The sequence below is a fragment of the Dendronephthya gigantea genome, unplaced genomic scaffold, assembly GCF_004324835.1.
Source record: "Dendronephthya gigantea isolate DGI-Jeju-01 unplaced genomic scaffold, DenGig_1.0 000403F, whole genome shotgun sequence".
In the NCBI taxonomy this organism is placed as follows: domain Eukaryota; kingdom Metazoa; phylum Cnidaria; class Anthozoa; order Malacalcyonacea; family Nephtheidae; genus Dendronephthya; species Dendronephthya gigantea.
In genome coordinates, this window is record NW_021163413.1 from 4,729 (window position 1) to 17,806 (window position 13,078).

Consider the following 13,078-nt stretch of genomic DNA (forward strand, 5'->3'; position numbering starts at 1 on the left):
GCTTTGTGTACACTTGTTTGACGGTGTTGTTTCCGTAGCATATTACAGGTAGAAGAGATATTTTTTGCTTAGAGTACTCGAATAATTGTTAGCATTGATGATATGACATTTACAGTTCAATAAACCAATGTGGAAAAACGAAAAATTGCAGAAACCGGGTTAGTTGTCTTCGCGAAGAGATTAAATTTATGCCACGGGTGCGTACATGAAATCAGACGGCCAGACTTTGCAGAAGTTGCCTGTCGTGGTTTCGCAAGCTAGAAGAAGGTTAGAACTATAAGGTTATTTTCATAAGCTTTCTCTCGAATGGCCATCTTTTAGTTTTTACAAAAGCTCGTCGTAAAGCTAGTAAATCGAACTTTTATAAAGCCTGGCGGTCGCCCGTGCCGCTGACCGGTCAACTTTGCAAAAAAATACCTAACTTTACGGAGCTATTGCGAGCAAAGTAAATAAAATAAAACTCTCATTCTAGGCCATGTTCTTGATAATATAACAAAGAAGAATGGCCTTTATAAATTTTTCGATTCCCATGCATTAAAAGAGAAACGGCCACATCGGTTTGTATGAAAACTAGCCACTCCAGCTCCGGGTTCGCTCGAACCCGGAGCCACGAACCCGGAGCTGAAGCCCCGTTTACACGTCAACAATTTTTGGCACGGCACGCTTAATTTTTAGCACCCGGGCCAAAAAAAAGGGCACTCTTAATTTTTGTCATGTAAACGGTACCGGTCCTGTGCAATTGCGGCACGGGTACCTAAAATTTTTGGCGGGCCGAGACCACCTCTGGAGGTAGTCTCGGCCCGCCAAATAAGCGGTACCGTGCCTAAAATTTTGCTATCTGAGCACTTTTCTCTATCCGATGACGCAAACATATACTTCGCGCCTTTTTGCGTATTAGTAAACCAAAATGGCCGCCATCAAGAAAAACCGAGGTAAGGTGTGGAGCAACGAAGCAACGAAAACACTTCTTAATCTTTGGTGTGACGATACAATTCAGGAAGCATTCGATCATTCTAAAGGTTCTAAAGAGACTAGTAAAGTTGATCAGCGGTTACTGGTAAGTTAATATTCCGTATATTTTTTAACATTTTTCTTAGGCTTTTAATTTAATAGCACGCTGCCTGCACTGAGGTCTGAGGAAGATTCCTAGTTTTTGCGACTTCTTGTGGTATCTGATATATTGTGGAGTAGTTACTGCATGTTTATCCATCAAGCAGAATGTTAATTTGAATGTTACTTAATAAATCAGGTTATTTTGTTGGATCAGTTACGAGCAAAAGGTTATTGTGACTTCACATTAAAGGAAGTGGTAAATAAGATGAAAAAGTTAAGGCAAAAATATCAATCGGAAAAAGACAAAACGAAAAAGAGTGGGAATGGTAGAAGCAAGACGTGGCCGTTCTTTGAGCAGATGGACAGGTTCCTTTCTCAAAGGCATAATGTCATTCCTGTTGCTCTTGTGGACACAATGGCAGAATCTGAGAAAATGGATTACAATGGTGATGATTCTTCAGACGATGAAGAGAGTTTAGGTATACACCTATGCATATATTTATATGTGAGTTTCAGAGTTATCAAAATCAGCAAATGTAATGTGGCTTGGTTTTTCTAAACATTTGTCAGCTGCATGGATCTTTTAAGTCGAAATTGTATTAAATTTGTACCATCTGTTGTAAAGTAATTTGAATACTTAATTATTGAATGTTACTTTATTGATCCTAAGAGCATGTTAATTTTTTGCTAGTTGAAAATCTAATGGAGAAGTATGGGGGAGGTTCAACACATATTCACAAATGCCAGAAGTGTGAGTATGAACAAAATATTTACTCAGAAGGAACACACGTTACTGAGGGTGGTTCTCTGATGGTGTATGCTCAAGAGGATGAATTTATTTGTCCAAAATGTGGCCCAAGTACTGTTGATGGAAATACAATTGCTGTTGGTAAGAGTAACATTATTAAATGTTGTCTTTTATTTTTCGATAATCTCTGATAACTAGAAAAAAACATGCATTATATAATTAATACTACTCAATATTTGATATTTCATTGCATTTAATTGTAGATGAAATATGCCAAAAAGGATTTAATATTTCAAATAATTTTTGGGAGACCATGTCCTGACCATCTATTAATTCCTAGCAATTTTGCCATTTTTCCTTAATTCCCTATTTTTTTACTGCTCCCCCACCCATGCATTCTACTTGGGACACTTGAGACAAAATCTTTTTCAATAAATGTGTATATGGGTCCCTATGGTGGATCCCTCATTCTTTGTACTTAAAAAAATTTGACTGAATACATTAGAGGTGCCAGAGGAAATTGATCTAAAATTAGAAAACCAAGAAGAGAAAGCCATAAAAGGGAAAGGTACACATGAGAAAAAGGTTGGAACAAGGAAGAAGAAAAAGAGTTCAATTGAGAAAAGCATGGAAGTTGCTTTTAACCAATTCAAGGAGACTGCACACAATTAATTACCTGTAACAGTTAGGGTGGTATGGAATAGGTATGGAGTAACATCAAGCAGGAAGAAAGTTGTTTTACTCTATAAAGCTGTGTAAACTGCAAGTTTCGCAGAGCAGACATCGCTTTTGCAGTATTTCAACAATATGTGGTTTAGCAATTATTTCAGACATGCATAATATATTTTAAACTTACATGTAAAATCAAGAAATGTTTTTTAGAAGTTAAATACTAATTTTTTAACTTTATTTCCTTCAATAATTTTCACAAAGTTGTGGTATCATTGCATGCCTTATTTGTTCTATACAACTTTACCAAAAAAGGTTGTCCAAAATTGGCCAAACAATAATAGTATAAAAGCTTCTTAAACATTATTACTGTCAATCTAACTATGGGTTTTAAATAGACAAATAGTCTACCCCCCTTCTTAATATCTTCTAGATATAAGAAACTTGAAGAGACAAGGTTGGAGAAAGAACACCAATTTCAGATGGAACAAGCAAGACTGGAGAATGAAAAAGAAAAGAAGAAAGGGAACACGAGTTAAAAATTTTTAGTATGATTGGATCAACAGCTTCACTAGGCATGATGGACATGTGACATAAACTTTGACCATGAGGTCATATAGAGCATGTATTAACATTTAACACCAGCACATAATTAGTGAGATAGGAAAATAGAGCAAGAGAGACGGAAAATGTGTAAATGTATGTATGTATGTGATTAATGTGAAGTATCTGTGAGAGACTACGACAAGCTAACCTGCGCCATCATTAAGTATATGCTTAAAGGACCTCACTACAGAAGTAAGCTATCGAATTTATATTGTTGTTTATGTCATATTATTAAGGGTAATTTATATCACACGTGCGAACTTGATCGGAACTATATATGCATGTTTTTATTAATATTCTTTGTATTGATTTGCTCTTATTCTAGATCGAATTGTTTAATATAATTTATAATACGATTTGCGAGTTCCTTGGCCACGTGCTTAATCTAAAATTGTCCTAACCGTCGTCTTGGTTCCGATGAAACAATGATGATTGGCAACACAAAATCTGTTGGGTCGAAATTCAAGCAGCTCTGTATCCAGTGTTTGTTCTCAACCATTTGCCAGCGTTCAGCAACAAACCAATATAGAAACAAGTTACGGATATGATGCTCAAAGTCTTACTCGCTACAACTTGGACGGAGACAAAACCTATGTTGGTTTATAAATCCCTTTTGTACAGTTTTAAACTTAGTCTTAAGGATTAAGTAGCGTGTTCATATTTGCTGTTCTTTATCCATTCTGGGTTAGTGCGTTGTGTTATTACTGCATTTTTTATGCAAGTGTCGGCATAGAGCCATGCACACAAAAGAACCTTGCGTATGCGACAATTTGCTTCGGATTACACGTTGGTAACAATTATCAAGATACTGTACGCTAAGTTTAAAGTTAACAACATATAATTTTTTTCTGTATAGAGTTTTTTCATGTAAAACCTTTATATTGCGAACAGTAATACAGTTTAAGTTTTAGTGTCAATCGATACTCATATTTATATCAGTTTAACATCGTTGTATCAATTATTGTGCTCAGCATTTCTAGCTAAAAAAAGTGATCAGCTAATGCCTCACGAATATCGTGTGCATCAGCTTCTACAATGTCAGCGTTATCAACCCCCACAACTGCTTCCTCTGCTGTTTCTGCTTCTTCCCACTGCGGCAAAAAATCGTTGTTTTGAATCTCGCAAATGTTATGCAGAATACAAGAGGCTTAAACGACATTGACCAGTGCAGGTACCTCCATATCAACACACTTCCGAAATCTAATGAAACGTCCTTTCCACCTACCGAAGGTGTTTTCTACCGTCATTCTGGCTCTGCTAAGGCGATAGTTAAACACCCTTTCTCTTCTCGGCTGGTCATCTTTTCTCTGAAAACCTTTCAAAATCCATGGCAAGAGGGGTAAGCAGGATCCGCTACTATAAACGGTGACAATTCTGTTCCTTGTATTTCCATAGTGAGATTATCTGGAAATAGATTGCCTTCATTTCCTTTCTTGAAAATATGTGAATTTGTAAATACACGTGCGTCGTGAACGCTCCCAGGCCAACCGATCACCACATCTCTATACAGGTATTTGCAATCTACAACAGCCTGCATGATTATGCTGTGATAGCCTTTTCTGTTTACATATTCTGCATGACATTCGGCCGGTGCCACGATGGGAATGTGTGTCCCGTCAATTGCTCCAGCACACATGGGAAAACCCCAGCGTTGTTCATAATCATGGATAATTTGCACCAATTCATCTCCATGCGGAAAACTCACGACATGCGACAACTTGCTTGTTATCGCTTTGCAGACATCTCTAACACATAAACACACGAACGATCTTGAAACACCAAATAAATTGGCTATAGTTCTATATTCAGCAGTGGATGCCAGGAAGTACAACGTAATGGCCAGCCGTCGCTTCGCCGAAATTGCAGAGCGCATGACTGTATCTTTGCGGCAGGGCGCTTATATACGGTATATAAGCGCCCTGCTTTGCGGCGTATATATTTCATCACCTTGCTTGAAAGAAATTCGAATGTTCCCCTTGTAACTCGAAAGTTGGAATACCAAAGTTCGTCATCATACTCTCGATCAACCATCTTGAACCAGTAAAATGACCGTGGATGCATCCACAGTGCTCTGTAACGTGGACGATTAACCCATACTAAAATTGCCTTCAAAAATGATATACGGAGTTTATTTGTTGAATAAACATCTGATTTCAGCATTCTTTTTTTATTTAATATTATATTAGCTCTTTTTCTTCTTCTTCGAAGGAACCAAAGTAGCAGTAATTTGAGATTGTGTACTTGGTTAAAAGCCGCCATTTTTAAATTTTCCCGCGGAAATATCAACCGCTGAAAAATGTGCCTTAGGGCTCAATTTTTACGAGTGCCGTGCCAAATTATTGGAGTGCCGGTCAAATTTTTTTGGACCGGCAATTTTGCAAACTTTTTGTCCTGTAAACGGGGAGGCAAAATGGTACGGTGCCAATATTTAAGGGTACCGTGCCAGAATTGTTTGTCGTGTAAACGGGGCTTGAATGTCTTGTCATGGGGTCAGCACTGCCAAGTATAGTAGGGCACGCAGGCACTAGTTAGGTCAGGCGGTTCGCTAGAATCTACGTAGTATAAATACTGTCAGATTGGTCAGGCAGGTGTAGTATTTTTAATACCCAGATTACCAATCCCGCCAATCCCAGGAATGTAGAGAAACACTAGTTCCAGTCTACCGTTAATCATAGAAACGCGTTCAATGTGGCGAGACTTGAAAGCGAGAGACCAAAAGGCCAGTTCAAACGGGCGATTTTTGCTGCGATTTTTATATATTTATCGCTTATTTTAGCGTTTGAATTGTTATTGTAATATTCGTCAGTATAATAAGCCGTTCAATGTCCTTACCGCTAACGGATTTTTTACTTAACATGATGAAGCCTATTCCATAACTTTGCGACATAAATCGCAGCAAATTCGCCCGTCTGAACTGGCCTTAACATAACAAGGCTGGGTAATGAAGTTACCGGCAAAAAGCAAACTTTTTTTACACCAACCAGAGATCTTTTTATCGGGGAGCCTTCATGTGACAAATGATAACCACTTTGTCAGCACTGGTCTGACTGCGGCGGAATTAGCGTGACTGTGTAGTGTGTGTTAACTACGAACGTATATAGATTTATAGTTAAAACAAGGCAACAACGAGTTTGTGAAGACCATCATAAAACTAATGATTGTGATTTTAGATAAAAATTCTTGTTTTCTTGTTTTAACCTATATTTTAGATTTTAAGATGTTAATCTTCGAATTATGTTTTGTTATGTATTTTCAAAAATTGTCAGCTGGTGTTCAGACTTCGGACAATGAAATTCAGTTATCTTTCTGAGAGAGATTCTTTATATTAAAGTAAAGCCAATATACAAATATACAATTGTGGAAAAATCTATTGTATTTTTTCGGCCCACCCCGCAGTGCGTGTCGATTTATTTAACTGCATGGCAAGGCTAAGAAACAACAAATAATTCGTCGCTTCAAGGAGGATTCAAACTCGCATCTTTGGGTTTCTATAAATAGAAAACAGCAAATATTCCAGATAAATATATGAAACCCGCGTGAATGCCGTACTGGCTAGATTTTTAATATAAAAACATACAGTTTTCTTATTACATCAGGCACCTTACAAAATAGGTTTGCGGCATTTACGAGAGGCAAATTCTTTAATGATATCCTGGAAGTCGATTTTGCGTAAGACCTCTGCCTCTATACACATTATAGATAAATTGTTCAGTTTCTGGTCTGTCATGGTAGACCTAAGCACGTTCTTGATGCGTTTCAATGCGGAAAATGATCGCTCTCCCGAACAGTTGCTCACCATTAATGTCAAATAAATTCGAAGAGCAATTGCAACATTTGGAAAAACTTCACGAATTCCTTTGTTTGCCAGCACACGATGCATTTGAAGCTCGACGCTGACGGCTTTATCTGATTTATCTTCATTGCAAGGCCTGCTTTACCCTAACACATGACACATCGGGTTGTACATTTCACAGAAGGTATTAGGTACACACGTAGTTCACATGGTAGTGATAATACATTATTACACTCCTCGATTCCTCTTGAAGCGTATGCATACGCCGCAGTTATATGTAAATTAAAGCGAAATCCTATGTAAATTTCAACGTGCAACGTGTAAATTTCAACTTTATAGCTTGTGCAGCTTGACAGTTCTAACACAAATTACACAATCACCAATAAACAAATGCACGAAATTTTTGTAAAATGTTGTTATGTTTACCTTAAGGCCGTACAAAACTTCTTTGTTGTCTTCCGAACAGACGCCGGGATGTACGATTCCGCAGCAAAATTTCTCGTGAGGCAGAAGCTGGTGTTTTTCAGTTTGTTTAAAAATTGCTCAGTTGAACGCTTTGCTGCGGCGTCTATTCGCTTCTTCAGATCGGCCTCGATAGTTTTAAGATATTGCCGATCGTCTTTCTCCAAAGCACATCTCACGGCTTTGTAAAGATCTGACATGATTAATAAATAGTTTTGATAATAAAATGTTTCTTTTGAGTTAATCGTTCGAGTTTTCGTTGCTGTCAAAACTACGATGACGTCAATCAGAATTCAGAAAGGCCAAGGAACCTTGCTGTTTGCACGCTCTCAGGTCAAGGTCAGATCACACTGATCGATCAGAAAAATACAACCAATGAGAATTCAGATAGATTTTGAATTAGCCAATTGAATAGCCCGATTCGAGCCCCTGATCGCTTCACCGATCAGAACTCCCCACAAATCACGCAAAAAGAGAGACAGCCAATGTGATGACTGGGATTTGATGACGAAGCGAGCAAAATTCATGCATAAGACCGCTTTTCTGCGCGCTCGTGCTTGAAGGCCTGGTCACGGAACTCTCTTAACAACTGGACTGCCAAACATCACCAGTGCCTGATCAGCTCAATACACTGCACGTGTTTAGCAACTGGACTGCTATTTCATTCGAACACTTTTCTTGGCAATTTTTACCTTAGTCGCGTGATCGCTCTGATCACCCCTAGATCCGCGCCTGTTCAGGACAAAGGAATTAAAGGATGCAATATTCCTGCAAAATAAGAAAAATCTGATAAGTCTCACTGTACTCAATTTAGTCTACCCTTTATTAATGGTTACAAAGTAAGTACAAGGTACAGAAATTATAGCTATTAAACCATGATAAATCTTGTCAAAGAAAATATTAGGCTTTAACTGCCACTCCACTGACTCCAGTGGTTGTTAAATAACCTGCCTGAACCCCTGCCAGGTCAGGCAAATAAATCAATATAAAGTGACTAGTATGCCTTGTTTAGCTAAAAATATACACAAACTTATAACTTGTATACATTCTAGTAAAAGTTTGGCTGTTTGAAAAAATTGCATTATGAAAATTTAGCAAAAAGGCTGACATAAAAAACTAGTTCACTGTAACATAGCAATAAAACTTTTATTGAGTTAATAATAATTAAATAAAAATATGTTGTTGGCAAACATTTTTGCTTTTCATAACAGAAGTTTTGATAGACTTACTGGCTTTGAGCTTTAATTTTAAGTCGTATATTACTTATATACTAAAGTCCAGACGGAAGAAACGAAAATATTTCAAAAAGATTACCTGATTCTCTTCCGATAAAACATATACTACATCACAAGTAGATCAAGAAAACACAGCTTCGCATAATTTGTAAAACAGGGAAAGCCCGGAAACGAGGAAACAATTTTAATTTATTATTTCAACGAGAGGTACGCATAGCGTACATGTGGGTATAGCCTCGAAAACATCAGCAGCGATTACAGTAAAGCGAAGCACTGCAATTTATATAGTTATTCTCAAAAATCGCGCATGGTCACCGGCTTTCAATTATACCTATAATGTCTTTTGAACATCAAGCTCAAAAACTATTAAACAAAGTAGATTTTATAAGTAGTGGCCATTGTGACACTTTACTATTTTAGTCTGTCTAACGCCAGACGATTTTACTCGTCACAGGGAAACCCTTGGGCACTAGAGGGTTAATAAACTATCTGTTTAAATAACCGATTACCTAAGGGTAATGGATTAGATATTATGGCAGCCTTTTTTGGGGTTAGGTGAGGAACGTTGATTGCAAGTTATGCTCACTGTCAAACAGATGGCAGATTGCGACAAAAATCATTGAATTGATTAGTTTTATGTTTTCAATGTCATAAACCTCTCTCGCCAAAGAAATGCACTAGTCAATATATATGTCAGATACAGTAATAGAAAATTAGATTTTATTACACAATTAAATTAAATAATCACATGAAATACACATTCTAGACAATTATATGGACATTCTTCATATAAATTTCGAATGACGGAATTCACACATAAAACATTTTTTTACAAGAGAGACAATAGAGAGAATGTAGAAAAAGTATACACAAAAATATTAGAAATAAGACATGTATTGGACAAAACAATGTTGACAGTACAAAAGGAAAGAAGTCAGGTTCCAGGATGGCGGCACACATTGTGATATATAACAAATATCTGATATATTGAAAGTATAAAATAAGTTTTCGGAGTGTTCCAGGTTTTTTTACAATTTCAAAAAGTCACTGGTTAATCAGCTTTCACTTCAATATCAGTACGCTACGATGTTTATTGTTTTACAACAGCTTGTGCATGTAATTTTGTCGTTGGATGTATGCAATATACGATGTTAGCTAAGAGGTTGATTTTGAATGATGCTTAAATCATCAATGCAAAGTTTCTTGCCATAGTTTTTTTTTCGTATGAAATTACTTTTTTTAACGATACCATGAATCGAGTATACGAAGGCAAAATTAGGATCGGGGACAATGTTTCTATCACCATTAATTAGTCGGAGAAAGTTGCCCGAGCGTATTAATCCAATGATAATTCTTTAGCTTGTTTACATTGTTCATTGATCATATTATCAGTCCGACAATCAGTTAAGAATGAATCCATTATTCAGCACTGATGTAAACGCGTACTAACAAATAATAGTTACCAGAAATGCATCATTTTGTTGCCTTTGTCTTGCATGAACGTGTCAAGAAGTTTAGTGATGCTTTGCTTAAGAAAAGAGAACTGTTTTTGTCTCGTATCCACGTTCCAGTGACAGTTTACAGTATTTTTGGATGTCGATACCAGATAACAGCAGAGGAACGAAGATATCGATATTTTCTTTGTCGTGCTTGGCCTTTTCATCAAGTTCATTTGGCGTCGATCATCACATTTCGGACTCCCATAGCGGTCATATTCGGCCAGAAGATTCGATCAGTCAAGTAGGTTCCCGCGTATCGTCTCGTTCAAACTCGCTATGTGGTTCGGCAACAAGTTTTAGCAGTTCGAAAGCGAAGGCCGCTGCGAAGAAGGCTGCCTTAGAATCGCAGGTTAAAACCTTACGTCGTGTCCATCAGCTCGAAATGGAGGAGCTCACCCTGCCACAACGAAAGAAAGAGTTACAGCTGAGCGGAGAAATAGCCGCTGCCGAAGCTGAAAGAGACGTGTACGAGCAAGCCGAGGCCCAAGAGCTTAAGCAATCCGACCCTTCCCTGCTATTAGACGCTCGTACCGGAAGGTCAAAGAATCCCTTCGCAACCGAACTCACAGTGGACAACCAACATCAAAGTATGGAAAATACTCCCAAGATCAATTCGAGGCAGGACTTCGCCAGCAACTCAACATCTACTCCACGTGACGAATCGTTCCGACGAATTGTTGAAATACAAGACCAACAAAGTAACGCCCTCCAACAACTTATCGCCAACAGCAACAGGGTGTCTTAGCTTTGACTCTGCCCCAACCAAGTATGCCAGTCTTCAGCGGAAACCCTGTCGACTATTGCGATTTCATCCGCTCCTTCGAGCATCTGATCGAGTCGAAAACCACAAGCCCAAGTGCACGACTCTACTACCTTGTTCAACACCAGCGGTTCTGAACAGGAACTCATGAAAAGCTGTCTTTCGATGAAAGAGGACGAAGGATACGAAGAAGCAAGAAAACTCCTCAAAGAACGTTATGGAAAGGAGTACCGGGTCGCCGCCGCCCACCTTCAACGGCTGGTCGACGGTCCACCAATCAAGAGCGAAGATGCGAACGCCCTTCAGCAATTCTCGATACAACTAACCAGTTGCACAAACACGCTGGAGAAGATTGGATACCTACATAAGCTAAATAACTCGGAAAATCTGAAAAGGATAGTCGAACGCCTACCCTACGCGATGAGAGTCAAATGGCGAGACACAGTAGATCGGATCGTTGAAATACAACAGCGCGATGTCACAATAAAGGACATTAACAAATTTGTAACTGCCAAGGCAAGAGCTGCAAATCATCCAGTCTTCGGAAAGATCGCCATAGAGAAACCCAAGCCGCTCAAGCAGAATCAGAGGACATCACAATATGGAAAGGCTACAGGTTTCGCAACCCAATCAACCTCACAATCACCCAAATGTCCACAGTGCGGCTCCAACCATTGGCTGTCTCGCTGTGATAAGTTTAAAAAACAGTCTCTAGAAGAGAGACAGAAGTTCGTCCGGGAAAAGAAACTTTGTATTAACTGCTTGTCAACTGGTCACTTCGTCCGCTCGTGCGAGAAAGAAAGTTTTTGTAAAGTTGATGGATGTGTCGGCAAGCATTCAACCTTTCTTCACCCGAAATTGCAACAACCCCTGAACACCAAGAAAAATGACTCCAAGCAGAAGAGAAAATTCCGGAGGATCGTCGCTCTGAAGATAATCATTCCGAAACACAAGGTAACAACGCCAACAATGGTTACGTCAAGTCTAAGCCCGGTGGTAGTTCTCCAATCACAGGACTCGCAATCGTACCTATCGAAGTGAAAGCTAAAGGAAGCTCGAAGACGGTAAAAACTTACGCGTTCCTCGATTCAGGCTCGAATACCACCTTCTGCACCGAAAAATTGCTTGAAGAACTCGAGATCCACGGTACAAAGACGAAGCTGTCATTGACGACGATGCAAGCCGAAAATGTTCCGGAACAATGTACAATGGTTAGCCTGGAGATCTTGGACCTCGCGGGCAACTCTGAAATCAACCTCCCAACGGTGTATTCAAGGCCGAACTTGCCGATTCCGAAAGACGCCATTGGAAGGCAAGAAGATGTAAATCGCTGGCCCTATCTAACTGGAATCAGAATAAATTCAATCGACGCAGACATTGGACTGCTTATTGGTAGCGATGTCCCGGAAGCTCTCCAACCTCGTGAAATGCGACAAAGTCAGAACGGTGGTCCATTTGCAACCCGAACGGCCCTTGGATGGGTCCTGAATGGTCCATTAGGCAGAAACGGAACGAAAACTTCGACGGCGAACCTAGCTCAAGCTAATCTAACCTCGGACGAAAAATTCGAAAACTACTGCAACTACGAATTTAATGATTACAAATATGATACTAACCCAACAATGTCTCAGAACGATCGAAAGGCTCTCGGCATCATGGAAGAATCGGTTAAGATGGAAAATGGCCATTACGAGATTGCGCTCCCGTGGAAAAACTATCCACCAGACCTACCTAACAATAAAACCTAAGCCGAACATCGCTTACAATTGCTGAAAATACGACTAAACAACAATCCCGAACTTCTTCGGAAATACAGAGATTTCATGGATAAACTATTCGAGAAAGACTACGCAAGCGAAGCAATCAACAACGAAGAAGGATCGTTAGGTACGCGCTGGTACCTCCCACATCATCCTGTCTTCCATCCACAAAAACCAGATAAAGTCAGAGTTGTTTTCGACTATTCTGCGAAATACGGCAACACTTCCCTTAACGACCGGCTTTTACAGGGGCCGGACCTAACCAACTCACTCGTCGGGGTGTTAACACGGTTCCGCGAAGAACCCATTGCGTTCATGTCCGACATCGAGACAATGTTTCATCAACTCCGCGTTCGACCAAGCGACAGAGATGCTCTACGATTTCTGTGGTGGCCGAACGGCAATCTCGAGAACCCTCCCGAAGAGTATCAAATGAACGTCCATTTGTTCGGCGGTACTTCTAGCCCAAGTTGTGCGAATTACGCACTGAAGA

The 13,078-nt window shown here is 39.3% G+C and overlaps 2 protein-coding genes across 2 annotated transcripts; both read left to right on the top strand.

Moving 5' to 3' along the window:
- Window positions 1-1,267: 1,267 nt before the first annotated feature.
- Window positions 1,268-2,623, top strand: LOC114542826. The gene is made up of 3 exons (XM_028562248.1): window positions 1,268-1,532; window positions 1,745-1,942; window positions 2,307-2,623. Exons 1-3 carry the CDS (start codon window positions 1,319-1,321, stop codon window positions 2,471-2,473), a joined length of 579 nt encoding a protein of 192 aa, XP_028418049.1. The 5' UTR covers window positions 1,268-1,318; the 3' UTR covers window positions 2,474-2,623.
- Window positions 2,624-10,990: 8,367 nt separating this feature from the next.
- On the top strand, window positions 10,991-12,573 carry LOC114542825. Its single transcript, XM_028562247.1, has 2 exons — window positions 10,991-11,441; window positions 11,726-12,573. Exons 1-2 carry the CDS (start codon window positions 10,991-10,993, stop codon window positions 12,571-12,573), a joined length of 1,299 nt encoding a protein of 432 aa, XP_028418048.1.
- The last annotated feature ends 505 nt before the right edge of the window (window positions 12,574-13,078 follow it).

Excerpts from the sequence above, each read along its gene's own strand:
- LOC114542826 (XM_028562248.1), top strand. The coding sequence starts at position 1,319 with ATGAAAAAGTTAAGGCAAAAATATCAATCGGAAAAAGACAAAACGAAA. Across the intron at positions 1,533-1,744 it reads AGACGATGAAGAGAGTTTAG|TTGAAAATCTAATGGAGAAG; the intron begins GTATACACCTAT and ends ATTTTTTGCTAG. Across the intron at positions 1,943-2,306 it reads TGGAAATACAATTGCTGTTG|AGGTGCCAGAGGAAATTGAT; the intron begins GTAAGAGTAACA and ends TGAATACATTAG.
- LOC114542825 (XM_028562247.1), top strand. The coding sequence starts at position 10,991 with ATGAAAGAGGACGAAGGATACGAAGAAGCAAGAAAACTCCTCAAAGAA. Across the intron at positions 11,442-11,725 it reads ACAATATGGAAAGGCTACAG|AAGAGAAAATTCCGGAGGAT; the intron begins GTTTCGCAACCC and ends GACTCCAAGCAG.